Here is a 24,155-nt window from a genome sequence, read left to right on the forward strand (position 1 = left end):
GTAGCCACAAAACAGAGAGCAGTCCCAAGCGTGCCTCAGATGGATTTAGTGGTTATTTTCATGCCAAAAGGGATGAACAGCTTTTATCTTCAAGAACATCCGTAACCTTCTCAGCTTCAGTGATCTCTAAACCATATTACTGACCATATTTCATTGATACCATATATATAAATGAAAAGTGCAAATATTTATTAGTTATGTACTATAGATAAGAAAAAAACGATGCCATCTTTCTTTGTGTAGGACCAACAGTCATAGTGTGAGATCAACCCTGACATAAACAAACGCAGATTCTTTCTTGTCTGTCAGTTGATACATAATAGATCTGCTTACAGTTCTTTTTAAACGACCAGATAGAAACCAGCAGGGTGAAACAATCGCTTTTATTGAAAGTTCATCACATTCTGCTTATTTGTTTGCAATACTAATCTAATAAACAGATGACATTATACATAAAACCATTCTGTACATAAGAAGAGTAATGCTTGGAAAAACACACTGCGCGTTTATAATTAAAATTCATGCATTGACTTGGTAATTTATTCTCATTATCTGTCTCTTAATTATAGATTGTCTAATTGTTGCTTTTATTTAATTTGACAGAATATGCATTCTCAGTATTGGTATATCTGCAACTTTTAGGAATAAATGGTTATTATATGCATCAATATTTATTAACGTCGACTTTTAAATGAGTTGAATTACTTTATGATTACTTTATTTTTCTAATTATAACATAACTTGTAAAAGTGTAAATATGACTCATGCGGATTTAAAGGCAGGGCTGAAAACAACGTGCAGATTCTTATTTAAAAAAATCATTCAGGTGGGTATGTCAGGTTCTGTTCAAAAACAGCATCTTTTATCGTATAGCTGTCAGAAGATATATTATTATACTAGATGTCGACTTCTGGCGGCCATACAGATTCTGCATTCTGTCCGGGTTTTAGGCTTCCACTGTCATGTTTTTGTGATGGAGAGCATATATACCATATTATAGAGTGGCTGACCACCTATGATATCTAATAAAGGGTTCATGAAATGTACGGCGTACATGTTTTTGCTTTTGTATGAATCGTTGCGCTACCTTCAATCAAGCACACTTACAATTTAACTTTCAATAGACGTATCTATCGAGATACGCAGGGTACAAACACCTAATTATATCTAGAAGAAGTGTTGATCCGCTCCGGGAAAGAGATCCGTGACTTCTGCCGGTGACTTCTGCCGGTGACTTCTGCAATGCCGGCGTCCCCGGCGATCCACACACTCACCAGCGGACTCAGATCCGATGCACGAGGGAGAGACCTTAAGCTGAGCGCGCGCCCGCTCGAGGGGTCCTTGGAGGCTGCCCAAACGCCGGAGATGGATCGTTTGCTGGGGGGATAATTCCGATGCACTCTGCAATCGAGCAATTAGAGGTTTGTTGTTTGTCTTTGTTTGCACCCCCCCCCCCGCAAAAAAACATACACCCTAGCGCTTACAGTATGCTTCACACATCGATTATAGTGAAATTTCTTATGTTTAAAGGCACAAGCTTTGCAGTAAACTTATTGCTTCCTCGGGCATTTTCTGCGTTTTTTCCCTACAATAAATCATTAGAAGAATGCAGAGGTGGAAAAAAACAGTTCGCCTATAAACAGAGCAGATAAGGCACCTATAATACTACAATTTTCATGCAGTGCACCTTACTGCGGCCTATTAACCACAACACCGTGCTTGTAAAAAAAAAAAAAGAAAATACTGAAGACACAATATGACAAGCTCGCGCCACTAGATCTAGACGTTTAAGTTTGTTCGACTTAAAAATATGGTTAATGCAAAGCTGTTTTTTAGGGAATCCCCCCCTAAAGTTAATGAATAATTCATTTGTAAAGGTAGCAAAAAACTAGAAAAGCGGAGCGACTACGACCGTCAGGAAGTGTTTTAGCTGAGAGCCAAGATCGAAAGAGGAAAGCGAGGGTAGTTTTCCCGTATGAAATGTTACGCTCGGCGCTCTCCATGGTTCTGAAGCGAAAAAAACGCGGTGCAACAGGAGATATGCGCTTTCAGATTCCTATGTTATATGGAGGATAAACAATCAAAACTGTGTAAAAGTATAACTTCGAAATATATACATTTTAACCATGAACTTAGATGTTACCTCAAAACTGTTAGGAACTCAGTCATAGTTGGCTGGAAGTTTCAGGCGGTGATTCTGTTGTTGTAGTAAAAAAGAAATAAATCCTAATTATTCTTCCGCCTTCTTTGGCGAGCGATACATTCATTTTTTTATTCTGCTCTGAATCGCATAGTGAGTTATTTAACGCTCTACATTTGTGACTTGTACAAGAATTACCATTAATTAGGCCTAGGGCCTACTTTATTCGTTATTACTCGACTGTCAGTGTAAATACGATTATTGTAAATTACCAAAATATACAGGTAGATGAATTTTCCTTACCAGACTAGATAGGTTCTTTGACAAATGTTGTTTTCTGTGGCCAAAAATTTAACAGACGTGTACAACATTTAGTTTTTGAATCTCTTTTTGTCTGATATACAATTAATTTTGTGAAGTGAAGAATTGCTCCCATCTAACAATACAGATGGTATCAAGCGGGCGATGATGTCAAATCCGTTTTTAGTTGGCGCTAATAATTTAAAGCAAATGAACTAAATACATAGGCAGTTCATTAAATCATTAAAACAGACTGGAATAATACTCTCAGAGTCATTATAACGCTATTCCCTAGTCAGCGACGTACGCTTGCCTTAAGCACAGTTTAATCAAATTAGATAGCAAGCAATGTCATGGGCTTTCGCCTATTGGTATTCATTAAAAATAAATTTATCACTAATCTCTTTAAGGTATGTCCCATTCGTGCGAAGGTAATGGATGCCTTGAAAAGTATAAATAGTTAAATAATTTACTTACAGCGGTACAAAAGGTTATGTGAATACGCGAAATATTTTAAGGCATTTCATCTATTGAATGTATAGCAGTATAAAAACACCACATGAGAACATTATCTGTCAGTCACCGAACCTTTTTTGAATATGACTATAAACAAACTCGCAGTAACCACGTCAATGTGCATGATAAATCCTGCTATATCGGATTGCTACACAAACTGTTTCGACTTTGCACAATCATTGAAATTTACTGCTTTGTATTCTAGAATTACTTGTTTATTTGATGACCATCTTAAAAATCCCAGGAACTACTGAATTCCTCAGGCTCCTAAAACAATGATATATATCATGACGATTAACATTAGCCAGTATTTTTTCTTAACCAGAATATTTATTGGTCTTAATTATACGGTCTTTTTAACTTGATTAAGATTTGACGTATAATATTCATATGGATTTTAGGTTGCAACGGTATATTCAACGTTTTGCATTCAGTACTTTCTGGTTAAAAAAATTCACCAAGGATATACAGATTGATAGTGATTTTTTTTTGTATACGCAATTACGAGATTGACACAGAGTCTCAAAATTAGCTACTGCAAATACAACAACCACTCCTCCATTTGCTTACATAATATTATTTTTTAATCGTTTTCTTTATCAAGTTCATGAGTAATCTAATCTAAATCTAAAATATATATTGGGTGTGTTGCAGTGTGTATATAGTTAACAACAACAACAACAACAACAACAACAATAATAATAATAATAATAATAATAATAATAATAACAACAACGGCTAACACACCCCAAATGTTAGTTTATATTCTGACACTAGAGGGAGCACTTAGGCTGAATGCACCATATACGTGTACTGCAACCGTCAGAAATTTAGTGAACTACGGGAAATATTTTGGTCATGTGAGCGGGAAGGGGATAAGGGGATAAGGTTGAGGTAAATAAATAATAAAACGCACACAAAGTTAAAACCATGGAAAACATCTAATGAATATGGACAAATATTTCAGTTCACATATTTTTATCCAAGAATAGATTGTTTTATTACAAGAATCGCTTTATTTATCGAATGCATGAAATCGTCGATTATTCGAGATGGAATACACCTGTTCATTTTTTTTACAGTAGGTCATATGAATTTGTTGGCGCAAAATAATGTTGAAAAATGTAACTAAATTAAACTGAATATAATCAAATAACAAGAAATAAAATACAAAACTTGGTCCTCGTCTTCAGTAATCGTTCCACATGCAGCTAACAAAAATGAATTTGAAAATTTGGCAAGTACAAACATTACCCGCATGTAAATTTAATCAATTGCAAAATGAAAATACTAATGAAAATTAAATCTACGACAATCATCATTCAAGCAGAAATATAGTACTGAAATAGCCCACTTATAAAGCATTAAATGGATGTATTCATTTTGAGACAGGACGTGCACTAAAGATATTTGTAAACTGGTGCAACAAATATTTCATACGGCTAATTTACAGTTGACTGATTAATGTGAAGAAATCCAACACTGAAGTAAACTATTTATGTCTTTATAATTTACAATTCTTTACACATTCTTTTAAACAGAAACGGCGTGACCCCGACTGATCTGGTTACATTTTTATATATTCAAGAAAAAGCAATAAAAGTGCATATCGCTAAGTGTGCGTCGTAATATTGCGTTTCTTTTTTATAAAATGTCTTGTGTTGTTTTTCGTTTGCTTGATTTTTTAGGTATTTTACGAGTAAGACGTAAAATAACTTTATAAATAAGGTCCAATATTCGTAACTATAAAATCACATATTGTCTATGATTTTCATGGGCACAAGAGCACTGTCTTTATACAGTTTGTATAAAACTAGACTTTTACAACAGGCAGTTCTCATGTTTTCCGTATGTTGGGAATATTAATAACATGACATAAATCTAGGAATCCAAACTACCTGGAGGAATAATACAAACATTTTTCAAGCTCACTAGCGATTCATTTTCATGTTTGACCTCAAGGTGGCACCCATTCATTACAATATAAAATACTAATTAAAACTTGGAGGGAATGCATGTAGGAGAGGCGTACGCAAACCAGAAGAAATCCTGTGTACTCTGCTTATATACTTTATGGGGACATACATTTTACACATTTCACCTCCAAATATGTAACTTCCTTGTTTTTCAAACTTGCATTACCCACACACAAAGTTACAATAACCATCGGTCTGTTTGAAATGGTATATTAAGAGGCGTTTGGCGTAGAGATGGTGCGATCTTTTGCAACCCTGACCGTGACAGTTTAAAATTTTAATATGCTAAAATAAAACGGAACTTATACTTCAACGGATAAATAGCTGTTGTCCCCTGTGAGCCATCTTAGCCCTCTCATTCATCATCATAACAACCGTTTAGTGTAAAATTAACAACGACTTAACTACTACAGCGATAAACATGGTCACGCATTACCAAAGATTGATGAAGATTGCGCAGAGCGTTCCACAAACCTTACACGAAGACAGGCCACAGAAACAAACCTATCTGCGTAGCGGACTTGTGTCTATAGTGTCTGAATATAAGCAGAGACGTTGTGTACCTACAGTTTATGCTAATACAATTTACTGAAAAATACGCCCTAATTAACCGAAACGACACACACACACAGTACACCGAACAAACACACGTCTGTCTATATATATATATATATATACATACACACACACACACACACATATACATAAAAAAAAGCCGAAGCAGTTCTGGTTTATAATTTCGCCCATAGCCAAGTAATCCCTTTGATTATATCTAATGCCTGCCAAAACCCAGATGGCATGCTAACCCATCTCACAGGGTGATAACGCCACATTGTGAAATCTACCCATTAATATTAATTGTCAGCCTGTGAATCTGTCTGAACTACTAAAGCTTGAAATTCCCCCGAAAAAGACAGGGCTCGACTTACAGGGGATTGTAGAATAATTCCTGTTTTTTTTCTCCGTTTTTTTTTTTTTTACCAATTCACTTTTTTCTACAGTGAAGACATGTCACTGTTCTGTCCAGCAGCATGCAAAGGTTAGTGTATGAAAGCACTGTTTACATTTTCATTAACACAGAATAAGATCTACCTTGGCTCATCATCACATCTATACTAAGATACCGAGTCAAAACCCTACCAGGCAACAAAATAAAGGCCGGAAATAACGAAAATTGATATACTTTCTGCCTAATTATAAAATATGGTGAGTTGGAGAAAACAGCATCGTCAAAATGCACGATTATTGGACCCAAAATGTTAAGATACCCTTCTCTTCTACCCTCTCTCTTCGGTTGCAGTTTGCATGCAGGTGAAACAAGCCTCGTTTGTATTGACTACATGTCTAACTATATCAAAGTTAAAACCGAGAAAAGTAACTATCTCTAAATCGCTTTTGAATGTTTCCTAAACTAAACACTCACTGTGATTGACCCGGAGCAAAAAAAGGCGGCGACAATAAAAATGTTGGCATCGGTATCTATGGGAAGCTTGGCTTGGTATTGTAGGACTAGCGAGACGGCCAGAGTGATTTAATTCTGCCATGAAAGGTCAGTGCGAGGTCTGGCAAAACTCACCCCGTCGCCTTCCATTTGTTCGCACGTCAATACTTCGGTAAAGGCCCAAACAAACTAGTGGTTTGGAAGAGCTGAATGACCATTGCGTTAGTCAACAAAATGATTTAGTGCCTGCAATCGCCCAAGTGCCGTGAATACCAGATTATTATGGACTGTTTTCCCTCATCGGATTGTGAATAAATCCGCAAGAAATGCCACACTGAAATACGTCTTTCACAGCAGAATTTAAAACATGCATTTGTGGCGGCAATAATACCCCAGATTAGAAGGGAATTTGCGTACACGATGTTTAAGGATGCGTCCATGCTTTTGTGTATATTGACATTTTTGACAGATTGCACAGATCATTCATAGGTTACAGAGACGTACAAATCATTGGCCTGAAATCATCTGAAAAAAGCACCGGTACCTTCTCTTATGTTATACGCAAGACGAGTATAATCCAGTTGCGGACAAAGCAAACATGAAATGAAACCAAATGAAATCTCCAGGCGATTACCGAAGTAAAAAATCAGCATGAATCCTAAGAATGTATAGAATTCAGCAGAATGTTACTGCAGACCGAAGAGAATATGGTTAAGTATGTTTATTCGTTCATTCAATGTTTTCACAGAGTAAAGGAACCTAGATAAATTTAATTCCTTAGAGCTGGGTTAGGTTTCTTTTCTTTAATAAAGGTTCCGATAACGAGAACTGACAGACAGATCAAAATAAACGCACCAGGCCTGGAAATTGCATGCAGAGGAACGCCATATTAGACAACACTGCCGAAACTCCCATCTGGAAGACTGTTCAATAACCAAAAATCAGTTTAAATGGTCATTGGCTCCTGACAGTAATGTAACCTTTAAATTCTACATATATTTTAACTTTATAATTAATATAGAAATAGTAACACCTAACCTAGAATGTATGTCTCAATTCATCCTTTTTCTCATGTCACGTTTTATGCGAGGTGGTGCCCCAATGTGATTGAGAATTAATTAACAACTTTGGTATGACAGGCTTTTACAATTTCTAGATAAAAAAAAACCGAAGGAAAATCCAATAAACGACGCGTTATTATTCAGTAATGTTAGTTTGCCTCAAGGTTATCCAATGACATACATACTAGCACACGCACGAAAGCGCCGTATCAACGTAAATATACATATTTAGCCTGCGAAGAAATCTAAAGTGCGGGGTTGCTGTATGGTTTTAATAATACCGTATTGTTAAAACAAAGCAGAAAAAAGATAACCCACAAACCGGCGACCCAACAGAGCAGATGAATAGGGAAAGGAATAATGAAAAAACGAAGCAGAAGGAGAAAAATGACAAAGTGTTGAGCGCTGATTTATCACACGAGCCCCTGGTCATTTCCATATATTGAAATGCGCCCAAGCGGCCAGTCAGTCAATTTTCTCCGAGCTGCTGCCCGCGGAAGGCGTGCACGTGACCGTCCCGCATTCCCTTCACTCTTCTTCCTCTTCAGGCGATATTTATTTATTTATTGTCACACATTTGTTGAACTCTCACAGAATACGACGTGCACCGTCGGGCAGCCGGACATTAAACTCCTTTTATGGAATATAATCCCTAATCAATCTATGACTAGAAGGACAGTGTAATTTGCCTCTCCCTATTCTTAAGATTGTGCAGTCGTTTGACCATTTCCTATAAGAATATCATGCAAACTAAACAGCAACGCAGCCAGCATCACATAAAATGTTTTACTTCCGAACGGGACGTGACAGCGTTGCGGTATTAACATGGTCAGTTAAACACATTTTAATTCCCCCTGTCCATCATTCATCTCACGAGCGAGTCCCTTTGCGCGCGCACACGTGACAAAAATGGGTGATACATGACAGAATGCTCAGGTTCTTAGATGGATACTCCAATATATTTAAGAGCGACTGGGTGATTTATGATTGCATCAGTCCCACCTTCGTTTACATATTGAGATTCGCCTTGTCCACGCGAGGTTATGGCTGTCGCGGAATCAACGCTATTGAAGGTGGCGCTTTGATCAATATTGACTGTAAAGGAAGAAAGTAAATGGGAAAAGGGGGTGGGGGACGCTTTGTGCCAGCAGATGGAGAGGGGTCTAGGGAGAGGTCAGGGTTAGCGCTCTCTGCTATTGAATCGGCCGCAGCCCCCGAGATAGTTCCGTGGCTGGGAGGCATCTACAGGGCTATTCATAATCAGACCGAGTACAATATAGGCAGTCACAGAGCAGGGCGTCATCTGAATACGAAAAATGTCATTACCGTGATACCTTATACGCAAAGCACGTGATCTCAGTAGAATGTTTTTTTATACAATAATGCGTTTGATGTTTACTGGTAAATATGTAAGTAGCCTCCCGTGATTCATTAAACACGCAAGACATACAACTTCATTTTCAAATTCCTCTTTAGTTATAGTGTGTAAGGAGTGTTTAGAGAGTACAAGATGGAATTACTCTCTTCGTTATCTGTTGCTCGATATTAATCATTATTAACCCTGTTGGGAGTTTCAGTGTCCCTTACAATGATACCTTTGGATGCAGCCAATTTAGTTGGTATATGTTCAAAGAACTTGCACTTATCGTTTTTTGCCTCTCCCAAAGGGGATAATCCTTGTAAAAAGGAAAGCGCGGGCAATATTATCCTATCATTGTGTTTTTCTATACAAACTGTATTTCACGATTTCTACACGTCATCCGCCTCTATTTGCATTTCAGAACTGAGAATGAAGGGACATTTTTGGCATATAATTCAATAGATAACAATTACTGAAAGGGTCATATTTCTCACTGGCGTCTAAAATCTTCTCAGCATTATTCATTTCATTCTCCCAGAGGCACATACAGAGGGTACAAGCCTTCTGAAACACCTTCGCCCGTATACCAGCGCTTATATTTTACAGATCACATTTGGCGAGGTCTAGTTTTTGAAGTAACAGCAAAAGAGGGGAGTGAACTTCGCGTCTCAGCTGCCCTGTATTGTATGGCGACATCCTCTTTTAAGTGGGGAGATTCGTGCCCTTGTCAAGACCAGGCTGAAAACACTTTCTGCTTAGCGGATGTCCACGTGTCAGCTTTAACAATAGTTTAACATCTGCATTAATTTCGAATCCAGAGTTTCTTTCTATAACCACTTTATGTACCAGTATCGTAGATCTTCACACAGCAACAAACTCTTGATAAATCATATTATGAGACAACTTAATTAACTGATAAAAGCTGCTCCATGCTTGGAGTTTAGTTCTGTAAGTTTCTAACATGATAAATTGGCGATAAAGGAGTATAGTGACACATAATCAGTGTGCTTTGTTTACACCAGGAAATGTCTCTTGTAGACACACACCCTGTTTATTACATAGAAAGTTCCACGATTCTCAGTTAGTTGTTGTGACCCACTCGTACATACATACTGATCCTTCACAGCAACAGTTTTAAGAGTTTCAGTAATTCATTATAGTGTTTTATAAATGAAACAGAGAAATGCTTTACGGATCATTGTTCATAAGTCTTTTTTGACATTCTGCAAGTGACAACAACAAAAAAAATAATTAAACTAAGCTGAAACCAAGTATAAATGCATGTATTGTCTCCTGTTCTGTAGAATAACTTAAATTTGTGGTTTCAAATAACACGTATACTACGCGGCGAGCCTATTTTGGGGCGAAATACGCTCGCCTAAATGTTCAGGTCTGGAGTAGTCATATTGCGGACACTCAGTGCTTTAGATGATGCAAAGGTATTAATTTAAATTATGCACGAAATGCAGCCTAGAGACTTCGTGTTTATGGAAAGCCGAGAGTGGTGAACTAAACTTATCTGCACGACATGCGACAGAAAGGACCGACTGGATGGTTTCAGTTGTCAATGAAGAGAGCAACGTAATGATTCGCGTAACCGCAAATAATGAGCATAGATGTACGTTTACAGGTCATCCGGTTCTGGTGTCTTTTTTTAGGTAATTATATGACTTTAACACCATAAAATATACGGCACGACGTAAATTACGAAACGGCCATTAATATCACATTTAATTACATGTCGTATATATATCATCCATACGAAGTGAGACCACAATGAACGTTTTAATACGGTTTTGTTATATTTTATTTGTTTAATAATTGATGCTGCAAAATGCACTTTTATCCGGGTGATTAAAGAAATCCCACCAGTCCGCGTACAACAGTAAATAGTAATGCAATTTTTTGGCATTAACGTTAGCGCATTACATTGCGATGCATACGCATCGCGTTCATTTATTTCCGCCAAGTAACGCAAGAAATCCTCCAAGCCCCCCCAACTTTGAAGCCCCGCAAAAGGCACAGACAGAAGACACCGCAAAGCACTAACACACCGAACTTGACCGGGAAACGAATAAACTGACCTTGACCTGGCAAATATTTTCACTCACTCACTGTTCGCTTTTTTTCTCCGGCGCCCAGTTTCATCTCCTCTTATTCCCTCCATATAGCTCTCCCCTTCCCCCGCGCTGTACCAGTCCGCGTCTGCAGCTCCTGGCTGCTACAGCACGGCAATCCGCTCCTGTGATTCACTCACTCAGCCACTAGTGCAGTCGTAGTTTTATTACTTGACTCGAGTGTTTTTCACCCCGTCTCATTTCATAGCAAAGCAGCTGCGATCATGTCATCGCTTTTGTTATTTTCCTGGTGTCTCTTAAGGTGTCATTATTTAGTCTGATCAGACAGTGTTTTTTTTTCTCTCTTAAATTTCTATATCCATTTCATGAGTATATGTACACCCCCTCCTCTTACCCCCCACCCCACATACCGTCCCAACCTGAACACATCTGAAACTTATTACAGCGACCTCCTTCCAGGGGGCTGATCTCTTGATCTTTAATGCGCTTTGTTTAAAACACCGCATCTATAGCACAACGATCGGGGCAGCATAATTTCGCACGCATTTTCTCATGAACTTGAATTTCACTCGTTGCTTTTCACTCCCTCGCCGTTCTTCCCAGACACTTTTTTTCCCCCCACATGATCACCTTGTCTGACTATACCTTTGCCTCCCTTCCCGTCACACTGTCCAACCCCTCTGCCCTCTTACGGAACCTGTCTGTCCTGTTCAGGCAACCCGATCATTTCTCGCGTTTGGTTTCGTTTCAACGCGGCTTCCCCTTTGTATGTCTTCCACAGTCACCACTTGACTGTTTGACCACACTGTGTTTTTTTCACTGCCACTATGTTACTGCCCCACATCCCCGATCAATGTCCACTGCAAATTGCTTAGCTATATGAAATGCTTCGCCCGCCCCCCCTTTAGTATTAAATGTCCAGCCCCCTCGAATCTCCTGTCCATTGGCTTTTCGTGGTCTGTTTTCCTACGTCCACCACTACCCCCACCCCCGCCACACCACTGCACATTGCTTTCATTAGACAGATCCCCCCCCCCTCTCTCTCTCTCTCTCTCTTGCGCGCTCTCTCCTGTGCCTCTTGTCCGGCCCCCTGATCTTTCTGTCCATTGGCTTCTGTGGGTCTATATTTCATGTCCAGCCCCTAATGAGTGTCCATTGGTTTTTTTATTTCCATTCCCTCCTCCCACTCCCCGGCTTTGCCCTGCCCATGTTTTGTATGTCTGTGTCCATCCATCTCCTGACGTTCAAGTTCGCGGGGACGTCACGTCCGCACTTGAACTTGCTGCTCAGGGGGGCTTTTGCCATTTTTTCATCTCTCTCTCTCTTTTCAAAAAAGCCATGACGGCTATCCCACAATCCATCTTCCCTGCGCCATCTTTGTATTATTTCTAATTTATTTTGGATGTCAAAGGCATTGATGAAGATATTTTCTCTGGAGTCTGCCTTGTAACCCGGCTCTCCCGATGTGAACCGCGCTGAAAGCCGCCACCGACCACCATGTCTCGCCGCAAGCAAGGCAAGCCTCAGCACTTAAGCAAACGGGATTTTTCGCGTAAGTAGAATAAAATTGCAATTTACACTCCTTTTCCACACTTTCCTCCGGCACACGGTCATATCTGTTCGGTAAGGAGGGAAAGCTGTAACGAGGAGCGCAATTCTTGGTGAATGCACGCTGGACACTGGACTGCAAGGATCGTGGTCAAGTGGACTTCAGTGAAAAACGTGGAGAAAAAAAGATTTTCATCTAGGAAATGCATCTAGGAGTGCCTTCCCTTCATTGCATTTGAGCAGAAAAAGTTTTGCTTTTTCCAGCATGCAAGCTTTTTATATCGGAATACTTTACAGTCCGAATTTCCTAACGTGCATATACCTTGGCTTTAGTGCCTCAGTAGCCTCAGCCACTTACGTGCATATGCGAAGGTAGGGTACTGTTCTTGGTATGCGCGCTTTAGGTATTTAGGATATCTAGTGGACTATCCCGTAACACTCTCTATTTAGGATCCGGAGAGGATTTCCCTCCTCTCGTACTATTTTTGGAAGATTTTCAAAAAACTGGAAGTGGATTTTGATTGGGAAAATCTCGTGTTCGACTGTTTACAAGCACCGCGTGTGCGTAACCCGCTGCCAACAGTGTCAAAAAGCGGCGGAAAGAAGGAAAAAATAAACCAGCATTTTCGTTTCTCAGATATCTACACGATTGGTAGTGAATCAAGCGGAATGGTTCGCATTTAGTCTGTTGTAAGGTGTTATTTTCGAGAAGAGAAAATATGCGTAGAAGCGACTCCTGTAGTAATTATAGGTGAGATTTCATAAAGAGCAACAGGAACGCGGTCAGTATTTTGCAGCTGGTTTTTGTTTCCTTGCTTCGCCGGCTCTTTTTCTTTAAAAATAAACACAAACGCTTGCATTTTACGCATGCACAAAAGTGGGAAACTCGCCTTTATCTTAATTCAAGAGGCGTCCCGATCTATTTCACTTATCAAGCCAACACAAAGCCGTAATGTTGTTATTGACTTGTGTAATATTTATTGTATCCAAGCCTTCTATACATATATTTCATTTAGTTTCAAAGACACGATAAAATGCTCGACTGGAGAAAGAATGGGGTTACTGATAATTCTACCCTCGGTGTTGCTCGTTGTTGCGTACGGGCGGATTTGTCCGAATACGATACTTCGTCTGTTATACATACGTGCAAGGGATAATTTCCGAAATCGCAATGGCACTGTAACTTACATATATCGTAACGTTTCCGTGGTCTGTGACCCGTGTTTAGAAATGTTGGTCAGGAGAACAGGCATCCTTCGCAAGTTGCGGTGAAGTCCCGGTTGTGCGTGTCTGGGCTTCGTCGCTAGGAGGCAGAAGACGATCATAAACTGGAAATGAACTTGAACCTGATCAATTTCAGAGCCACCTCAATCTACATATTCTGACGATATGTTTGGAATAAAAGGAAACGTATAATACGAGGTTATGGCTCTTTCGTTTCCCCTCCTTCTTACTCCCCCCGCCTCAAATACTGTGCCTTTCTATGAGTATTTAAGTTAAACGAATTCTCACAAAATTGTCAACGTATTGTGTACCATATGAGTATCTTTAAATGATCTTTAAAATGTTAAATTGCTATCAGAAGCCTGCTTGTTCTGTTCCTCAGCAAGAAAAGAAACGAAAAATCGCTTTGAATGAAAGAGACTATTTTGTAGCTATTTTTAGGTGAATGTTGTATGCAAAACAATTCACATCTTACTGTATGCTAAAAGACTGGTCATGACGACTCTTAATTTAAGGTTAGTTCTCATATCTTTTATACAATCGTCAACTTAAATGCAATTATATTAATTTTTAATTTGAGGTTTTAAAAAACAATAGACTGCATAGTTTACTAAAATTTGACTGAATGTGTTTTCGTTTTCTAAAGAAAGAAAAGAAATAAAAACCAATAGCGGTTTTTTTTTCTCTCTTTCAACCTTTTAAACGCATTGCGATCCAAAGAGTGGAGAGCGCAACTGTGTAAGTTGCTCCTTCGTGGCTTTGATCTTGGTTTTAGTTGCACTGCATGTTACTCACGATTTTGTTTTAGGGATGCTTGTTCAATGTTCACAAAATTCGCCTTCATTTGATGATGCGCGTCTAATCAGCTCCATACAGACGTACTGAATTTGTGTGTAAGCACAAGGTGTTTTGTTGTCATATTTCATTTTTGTAAATTATATTTTGGGTGTAAATATTTTAAAATCAATAGCATTAATACCAACTGTGCATGTCGGCATTTTTCCTTCATTAAACATGAACGCTAATCAATTTTAAAGAAGATGAATAATTAAGTAAGAGCTTCCTTTAAAATACAGGGTGAGCAGCCATAAAAATATTTGACAGTATGTCCAAAAAAAACAACAACAAATGTAAATGTTTTAGCATATATTGGCCAGCTATAGTTAGTTGTTGTTAAGCATGCATGCGTAAAACGAAAAAGAAAAAAAATAATCTCCTAAAAACGTGTCAAATTAGAATCTAACTAAATTATTCGTTCGTTAATTTATAAACGTAAAAATGTATTAGCAGTTTTCCCCTGTGCCCCTCCAAAAATTAGTTTACTTTGAAGGGGGCTGTGATGATATCGTTTTTCAGTAACACAAACAAACAAACAAACAGTGACCAACACGGGGGGAAAAAAAACATCCAGTGTGGCCAAAGAGAGAGAGGGAAAATAATATCATTCATCAAATACAGGAATCACCGGGGATTAAAAAGGAGATCCAATTCCACAGCCACTGATGTGGTCAGTGCTGGGGGGTCATCCCGGAGCTATTGTACGCAAACCGAGAGCCCAGCTCATCGATTATGATTATCTAAAGCGTCTGAAAGGGCAGGGGTGTTGTATAACCCGCAGAATTCCAGCGTCTGGCCTTACATGAAATTAAGCATAGGAATTTTTCACGTTATCTCAGTGTCCTAGTTCGGGTATCCATGCCGCGTGGCGTTGCTCTATCCGAGCGATATCGCCTCGCAGGCACGTCTGGGAGCTAGTCTACATACGCCCCTCAATATGTGGTCTAGGTTGGGCTAAAATAAATTTAACCTCGGTTCATAAGATCCCAGCACTTTTTATCAAAAATCTGTCCCAATCAACGCTGAACTCAAATTAAAATCTATTTTTTGACTCTCAGTGGTTTTAAGTCCATTAAAATGTGAAATTGGCAGTTTAGTAAAGAAGGTCAAGTTGTTTAACCATTAGGAGCGCTTTCACCTCTGTACAGTATGATTTCAGTTAAACTGGGCATTGACTGCAGCCACCGACACCAGATATGCATTTTCCTTCATTGCCTTTAAATATCTCCTTTGAAATGTTCGTCAGATTATCGCAAACCCTAGCTCGGGAGCTATAACATACGGCTGGGTACACGTTTGTATAAACGACTGTTAAACGACTGAACATCCTAATCCGGGATCCTCTGTAAACCACCTTTTCTTGCAAACTCGTTTCCGGCTGCAAACCTGCAAATAAAAGTAAAGCGCGAGGAAAGGAGTCGCTGATACTATTTTCGTAATAAAATTCACTGGGTCTTCCCAGCCTACACATGTGTTTAGCACATTTTAATCATTCCTCTTTTAGATCAGGACGTTCGGAGTAAACGAGGGAGAGGGAGGGAGGGAGAGAGAGAGAAAGAAGAAAAATATTTTAAAGGAGGAGTGCCTGAAAGCAATTTATTTTAATTCGCACATCCCGCGTGGGTACTTAACTGCAATTTTTTTTCTATGTGCGCATCATACAATGACCGTCTTGTCTGTAAACTGGTGTATGTATTTCCCATATAAAAACTTTATAAAACAATTCACTTTTCTTCGGGAACTTTTTGCAATATTTATACACACTGGTCCGCAAGAATTCAGACAACGCCAAGTAACTCCTGCATAGCGATGCATGCTAAGGGCACGCGATTCTGTTTGTTAAAAAACGTACAACTATATTATGTGGCACTGCTTTAAGCACAGCAATATCTGTGAGATTAAATTTTTGTATAAAAAAAAAACAATAAGGAAAAATACGTTAAAGTAACAGAGTTGTAAGTGTCTCGCAGTGTAAAGCCCAGTGCATTAGTCCTTCTTCAGTCGTTCGCAGATTTATGACTTAAGAAATTCCTTGCATCAAATGTCAACTCTCTAAGTAGGAAGCGGAGGATCAGCGCAGCGTATTAGGATATTTACACTTAGGAGCGCACTGTTGTCTGCTGTTTAACGCAATTTAAACAGACTATAAAAACAAGTTACAACCGTCCAACGCTTGCTCCGGAAAACGGCCCAACGTTTCATGCGTTTCATTTTTTTTTGGGGGGGGGGGTGGTGGTGATTATGGCTCCTTGGTCCTGGTGTCTGTTGTGAGTGTGTAACGTCTCCCTTGTCTCTCCTTTTCTCTGCCCCCCACCCCCTGACCGGCAACCGCATGGCACACAGCCGAGCCCCTGGCTGCCATCGTCCCGGAGGAGCAGCCGGCGCACCAAGGGCTAGCACAGGTGGCTCCCGATGGGGACCAGGACCTCCTCACCTGTGGCCAATGCCAGATGAACTTCCCTCTGGGGGATATCCTTGTTTTCATCGAGCACAAGAGAAAACAATGCGGCAGCAACCTGTGCATGGACAAGCTGGTGGATAGGCCGCCCTCACCCCTACTCCCGCCGCCTCATGGCCAGCTGCGGAGATCGTCCAACCCAGTGGAGGTGGGCGTCCAGGTCACGCCGGACGATGACGATTGCTTGTCCACGTCCTCCCGTGGAATTTGCCCAAAGCAGGAGAACGTACCAGGTAAGCCAGGGCCCCCCAGTCGGTGACGCGGAGCCGCGCGCGCGTGCGTGCAAGCAAGCCGGAGGGGGATCTGGCGGATGACGGCACCGCGTGCTCCCAGGGTGGGGGCTGCTGTCTCGGAGACACAAGCGGCCTGGATCCCGGCGGTTCGCGAGGAATCCAGCTGTCTGTCTGGCGGTAGCGAGGAATGCCGGGCCCGCTTCGGTTTGAGCTGTGAAAATGAAAACCATAACGAGGATTTTAAGAAGCTGCACATTTAACTCAGCTGTGTGTTCACTTCAGACTTTGACGTTTTCTCGTTCTGGATAAAAGTAGCATAAAACGCTTGTCTGAGGAGTGGGGAAAAATCATATGAAATATGGATATTAGTCTGGTAGTGTAATTGATTACCGTGAATTGTTAGGAGTATTTATCTATTTAAGAAAATGTCTTATTTATTTACTAACAGGCCGAGGGCACAAATTTTAACATTTTCCACAGTGTTTATCTGTCTTTTAATTTATTGTTAAGGTATATAGTTCGACAGAGTCTGATACTGTCCAGTAGAGGTGAAGTGGTTAAGTCAGTTCATTGTCCATCCCTAGATACACACAGCTTTTATTATTATTATTATTATTATTATTATTTTACTACAGTAATCAGAAACAGCCCTGTAGCAAAGTCACGCTCCAGACCTGGACTCTGAGTGGCTATACCAGAGCAGTCAGGGTGGGTCACCTCATGGGCACAAAGAAGGGTTGCCCGGGTGGAGAGCTTAGGGACCGGCAAGGAGGTGTGGGGCTGGGGGGTGGGGGGGTGGGCAATGTTACGGGGGAAGCCGTCTGCAGCAGTACGTCGTCCCGGCCCAGCGAGAGACACGGTTCCGTGCAAAGCCCCCAGCTCTCAGATGTGGTCTGGACAGATGTATCTCCATTTCCTTGTGGTCACGAGTGGCCGCATCACAGGCCGCGTAAATGCAGAACTGCAGACTCTCGCTTTCTCGCCAGGAAAAACGGAACGGGAGAAGGAGAAGGCTTTCGATTATTTTCAGTTGTCAAGGAAAAGTAATTTATTTAAGGAAACGTAACGGCACTAATTATTCGTTAGAGTTCTTCTCTCTTTTTTAATTACGTCGAGCTCTTTGTGGTTTGACTTCCAGCAATAAATAAAGAAAAAAAAAACAAGGAACGAGGGAAACAAAGAGGAAAACAAGAAAATTAGTCACTCCGCTGTAAACAACCATGCGAGGAGAGTCGTCGGAGTGAAGGGGCTTAAAGTGTGATCGGGGAGACGCTGAGTGTCCTGGTCCTGGGACAGCGGTGTGCGTTTGCTGCTTATTCAGGGGTGACCACACACAGGTGACTCACGGCGGGTTTTTTGGCCTCCTCTTTGGCCCATAGAGGATGGCGGCCCAGTTTGGGGGCACGGCTGGGGTGTGAGTTTGTGTGAGTGGCGCAAAGGGGATTCGGGCCCCTGCTGCCGTCAGATCCCATTCAGAGGACTTGCATGATGTCAGTGGGTGCCAATATTAACTGGGGTCGCGGCCGTTTAGTTAACCCCCCCCCCCCACCTTGTTTTAAAGACAGTACTGCCTTTTCAGCACAAAGTACACAACCCATGTAAGCACGCTATCACCCGTATTCCTTGACTCAGTCAGCAGCTCCGTGTGGTTATTAGGCTCATTTACATTATAATGTGCAAGGGGTTCCCGCGATAGCGTGGGGTCGCGGCCCGCCAGGCTGCGTTTAATAAAATACAATAATAAAATAAATGTTTGGTGGGAAGTCAATGGAGATGGGTCTCGATGGATAACCCCCCCCCCCCCCCCCCGGGCTGTTGGCATTAGAGGTGTGTTAGGGTGTCGACGTCCTTATGCTCCCCAGAATCCCCCGATTGGAATGTGGGACGAGGGCCGGGCTGATGACCCGCGGGATCTCGAACGTTCTGAGGCCTTCTTGGGGCTCAGGCAGGTGTGCTGAGGGCCCCCGCTTGCCATCTCGCCACCCCCCTAGGAGCACAGTGACCTTGTGTAAAAGGCACAATGTGTTATCAGAATACGGCCTTATTATGACATTACTTCTGTTGATATTTTTTTATTGTGGTGTTTTCCATCCTTTTCGTTACTCTCACGTGATTCTGTTTTCCTTGCATTTTCATCATGCGGATTATTATAGGGGAGACAATGGCAATCAAAGAGGCTCTGGTGCTGTGATTAATGACATGCGGTGCCGTGCGGATGGGGGGGCACACGGCAGAGCCCTCCGCCATCCCAGAGCAGGGCCACATTGCCAAATATGGCGCGGAATTGGCATGATGTAACAATGCTATTTACATATTGGAGCGGCTCTGTTCTGGGGTGACGAAAGGCAGGACCTGTCACGGCGGAACGGGGTGTCCGGCAAAGTCGTCTCGGGGGGCTGTGCGGCCAGACCAGGGATAGAAGCTGCACAACGCAGCGTCACTTATTCGCTTTCTTTTTTGGGGCGCAGGAGAAAAAATCATGCTATTATTTTTGTTTAATTCTTTTTTTGAGCACAGAATTTAGGAGCCTGAGGTGTACAGGTCAGGTGTAAAGATGTTTTTCGTTTCCAGCAGGGATGCGCGAAACTCGTAAAGTCGCAATAAAGCTGACATGCGTCGGAGCCATTTTCTCCGTTCTTGATGGATCGTTTTTGACAGGATGCAGGAAAGAAGAGAGAGAGGGGAAAAAAAAAATACAGGAATGCTACGTGGTTATTGGCCGCGACCCCCCCCCCCCGTTTGAGGCACAACGCCCAAAAAGATGTCAGGATGACGGATTGGATTTGCGTCGGCCATATAACGCGGATATCGGTTCGCAGCAATGCCCCCCTCCCTACTCCCCGCACCCCCCCCCCCTTTCTCCTCCACACCCAATTTGCATAACAAACGTTTTCAAGTCCTCAATCGCCGCGACAACCCTTTAAAAAAAAAACAAAAAGCAGAAAACCCAGACCGTCCTGAAATAGGCCCCGTCGATTAGTCCAGATGAACGCTGCCATCGCTGTGCGTAGCCAGGCCTTGACGCGGATAATTGTTTTTTAAATGCCGATGTCAGGCTATTCCAAGGATGGCCGCATTGTCTCGGCGACGGCTGCGTAGTCGATAAATCAGGCTGCATTCAATTATGTCGGGTGGCTAACGGCGCTGTGCACGGTACGCGTTTTACATCTCTGACTGTATCAGGGGATTCATTTTGATTTTTGAGACAGTGGTCCTCGTTAGCTAAGCGTGCATTTGTCCCCTGGCCAGTCGTCTTTGGGTCTGCGGAGTCTTCAGTGAAGTTCAGCCAGAGCTGTAGCGCCAGCTGCAAACGTTTGACCACAAAACGTGCAGTGCATTGTGGGAGGTTTGGATTTCTTGGGGCACCCGCGCGCGCGTGCGTGATGGCATCTGACCAGCATCATGCGGTGTTGGGGAAAAAGTCAGGTCACTGTCCTGAGTTGACAGCAGAATGTAGTTTGTTAATGTGTCAACACTGTCTTTTGGTGTGGTGGTGGTGCTGATACCCCCATCTCTTCCCTCTGGTTTCCATCCACTTTGCTTACTGGAGACTACAATCTGGAATAGTAGCTTTACAGGAGGTCTGTATGTCCCAATCCCCCGCCACCAAACACCTACTTACGGTAGGGTCACATGCTCGAGGATGGCAGCAATCACCCCAGAACAAAGTTGGCGATGACCTGCTGAAATCGACTCAGAGTGTTTCCCCCCAGCATACTGAGGCCTGGCTTGCATGGTTCTGTGCAGCACAGGCTGGTGGCGGAGGGGGGGGGGGGGGGGTCTGCAAAGCGGGTCGCTCTCCTTTATACATGTACAGTTCAGTGCGTTATTTTCTGCTTTCATTTTGAGCTGGAACCAATTGGCCTTTCGAGCATTAAAGCACTTTGGTGGATTTGTTTTGCAGACGTTAATTCTTTTGTATTTTTTGTCTGAGGCTGAGGTAGGAATGATGCCATCTCCCATACCCGCCCGTGCAGGAGAGTTTGATTCCCCAGTTTCGACTGCAAATTTGGTGGATTTCTCTTCACCCCCCCCCAACACTATAACTCAGAAGGTATGTCTTTCGTGTACCTGCATTCTGTGGAAATCTGCCCGCTGAAACAGAGGTGCTTAGTGGTCTGCCTTGCCTGACACTGTGCTACCCCCGCCTCCGCCCTGCCCTTACCCCCCCGTGAGAGACTGGTGCAGTGACACACACCCTCTGTCAGCTACTCACTCTCCGCAGAGGGTCCACTAGGCAGTTTTTTCAAATCGAGGTTTATCGCTCGTCTTTCCTTTCCTCATTCGAATACGTATAATCCAGGTTGTTAGGATTTGTTTGTTCCTTCATTTGTTTCTTTTAATTTTTAACACTGATCTGGTGTTCCAGTTTACATGGGGTGTGGGGGTGCAGCTCCGGAATGGGGATTTAGCAGATGGGTGTCTGTGTGAGAGTGCGTCACACGCTGGGGTCAGGAATCGCAGATGGGGGGCCCTTTTTTCCCAGTCCCCCGTATTGAGGTGGAAGGGCAGGTTTGTGCAAGTCATTCCCTCCCCTTCACTGCGGAGCTCTCAAATTATGTCTGATGTTTTATAAAACGTGTTCATAAAACTGTTTATACGCTACAAAGCTTATTTATAAATCCCAGGGGATTACAGGCCGGTGTTTTATAAACACGGCCGCTGGGGGGGTTTTTTGTGCCTGGGTGTGTGTCCGCGTGTGTTTATGTGTTTGTGCATGCATGTACGGCATGATTACGTGTCCGTGCACCTATGTCGGCATGTGTATGCGTGGATGTGCGTGTGCGTGTGTGTGTGTGTCTGTGTGTGCGTCTGCACACGCTGTTTGCCAGCCGTGCTTTGGCATGGCCTCCAGAGGGACGTCCTCCAGTGCGGCTGCCAGCCCCCAGTCCTCCTCTTATGTTCCCCCGTCACCATGGCACTGTTTCCCGGCAACGTCGCTCTAACGACCTGCCCGGGACCAGCGGCGTGCCGGGAACGTGGAGCGGCACCTCTGCCCGCCACCCTCCTTGTCACACGCGCCGCCGACTTGCTTCAGCATGCTGGCGTCCCATGAGTCCTGCCCGTCGCTGATGCCCGTCGCTCCCCTGGATCCCTCCTGTGTTGACTTTGTAGAGAGTGAAGCTGTGATTTTCCCCCTGAGGTCAGAGGTTGGGTTGCTGGACTGAATCTGCTTTGGAGTATAAATCTGCCTTTAAAGTTTAAATTGGTGGGGTAGTATTTTTTAGATGCGTTCCTCCTGCTTGGCTAAACCCCCCCATGGGGTGCAGAGGCCCAGTCCGCGGGGGGATTTGCTGGGAGTGCCCAGGACGGCTTTGGTGGTGATGAGAGCGGTGTGGCTCCCTTTCCGGAGTGAGGGGGGGGGGGGGGGGGGGGGGGGGGGAATGGGCTGTCGGGAAGCTTGTTGAGCAGGATGGCTTCCGCAGTGGAAACGCCGGCCCGTGCCCAGCTTCCTGCCCCCCCCGGGCAGGGGGGGCGCTTGTCATGGAGCTCGGAGGAGCTCAGAGTCTGTTTCCTCAGAAGGAAAGAGACATTTTGCTGTGTGAGGTTTTTGTGTTTCTCTGTTCCCTGTTTTTGAACATTATGGGTAGAGCTGCTACTATTATTACACAAAAGAATAATAATTGAGCTTATATTAACATAATTGTTATCATACATTATAAACTTTACATCCTTTATTCATAATATATAAGTGTACTAAGATGTATTTAGTATTGGTAAAATAAAAATAATTATATAAATAATATTACAAAATTTTGTAATATTTATTACAAAAATAAAGACAATTACAACAAAATAAACATAAGGTGTTAAAATATGAAGTATTAGTTGCTAAAATGTAATTTTTAATGCTGATTTTGTGAAACCTCAAGTTTGGGGGGGTGGGGGGTTCCTCTGCTTTTCAGATCAGCTGCCTTTCCCTGCAAATACAGACAGAAAAGTTGTGTGTGCAGGCCGACACACGCGTGTGGAGACGCGGACACACACACACACACACACACACACACACACACACACACACACAGGCGCGCACACATGCTCAAGCATTAAAAAAACCGCCTCACTTCCTGACTGAATCTTACTAATAATTTACTCGGCCTCATTTGAATTTTAAGCACTTCTTTAATCTTCAAAGCCTAAATTGCTTTATGAATATGCATGATGTGGGCAGACTTTAGTTCATTACCTAGTTGTAAATTCTAATGACCATTAGGCCCTCTCAGTAATTGCCAATTGTTTTGCATTTTTGATTGGCCTATTACCATGTGCATTCGCAGCACATCAGCAGAGGCTGTCAGGCAGCCTGCCGGGGGCAGGGGGGGGGGGGGGGGGAGAGCTGGGGGGAGGGCCGACTGGCATCGGGGAAAGGTGAAAATAGTTTGTACAGCTTAGGGTTTTAGCACTTCTGAGTGGGGAGGGTGGGCGACATGGCTGATGCGCCCAGCGAACGGTACTCTGCTCAGTCGGGCTTTTCCACTCTGGACACCTCCGGAGCCGACGGCAAATACATACTAATCTCTTGTGAGCGTCCAAATTCACGTCATATGGATGGATGAATGAATGGGTGCATTTAAATAAAATGAGAAGTTCACGCTTCAGCGTCGCCACCCAGGCAAACACTGGCCGATCATTACAACCCAAGGAACAACACACACACACGCGCGTGTATTGTCAGGTTGCCCAAAGAAAACATCTAAGAGGAAATAAAAAAACAGTACAAATCACATGAACTCTGTGGAAGAATCCTTGTTGGTAGAGAAGTCATAGGAAGGCCTTAAAAGGTCACATAAATGCATTTGCAAGTGATAATGAGCTCAGACAATTAAAAAGAAAAGAATACAAAGCACGTGCTTGGATTTTGTACTGTCCACCAGTGCCGGGTGGGATTGCCCCCCCCCCCCCCCCGCACCCCCTCTTGTTGTTTTTGCCCCCCAGTCTTCGCCAGGCGCTGAGAGCAACCTCCGCAGTGTACATGGCGATGA

General features: G+C 42.6%; 1 protein-coding gene and 1 long non-coding RNA gene across 2 annotated transcripts; one reads left to right on the forward strand and one right to left on the reverse strand.

Annotated features, from left to right (window-relative positions):
- Positions 1-368: 368 nt before the first annotated feature.
- Positions 369-13,868, reverse strand: LOC125739272 (uncharacterized). Its single transcript, XR_007397108.1, has 2 exons — positions 13,609-13,868; positions 369-1,401 (listed from the first exon to the last, which is right to left on the reverse strand). It is a non-coding gene; the product is annotated as an uncharacterized LOC125739272 (long non-coding RNA).
- On the forward strand, positions 11,943-17,901 carry LOC125739271 (B-cell lymphoma/leukemia 11A-like). Its single transcript, XM_049009171.1, has 2 exons — positions 11,943-12,424; positions 16,825-17,901. The coding sequence occupies exons 1-2, from the start codon at positions 12,370-12,372 to the stop codon at positions 17,196-17,198; spliced, it is 429 nt and encodes a 142-aa protein (XP_048865128.1). The 5' UTR covers positions 11,943-12,369; the 3' UTR covers positions 17,199-17,901.
- Positions 17,902-24,155: the final 6,254 nt, after the last annotated feature.

This window comes from Brienomyrus brachyistius, chromosome 3 (assembly GCF_023856365.1).
Source record: "Brienomyrus brachyistius isolate T26 chromosome 3, BBRACH_0.4, whole genome shotgun sequence".
In the NCBI taxonomy this organism is placed as follows: Eukaryota; Metazoa; Chordata; class Actinopteri; order Osteoglossiformes; family Mormyridae; genus Brienomyrus; species Brienomyrus brachyistius.

Excerpts from the sequence above, each read along its gene's own strand:
- LOC125739271 (XM_049009171.1), top strand. The coding sequence starts at position 12,370 with ATGTCTCGCCGCAAGCAAGGCAAGCCTCAGCACTTAAGCAAACGGGAT. Across the intron at positions 12,425-16,824 it reads AAGCAAACGGGATTTTTCGC|CCGAGCCCCTGGCTGCCATC; the intron begins GTAAGTAGAATA and ends CATGGCACACAG.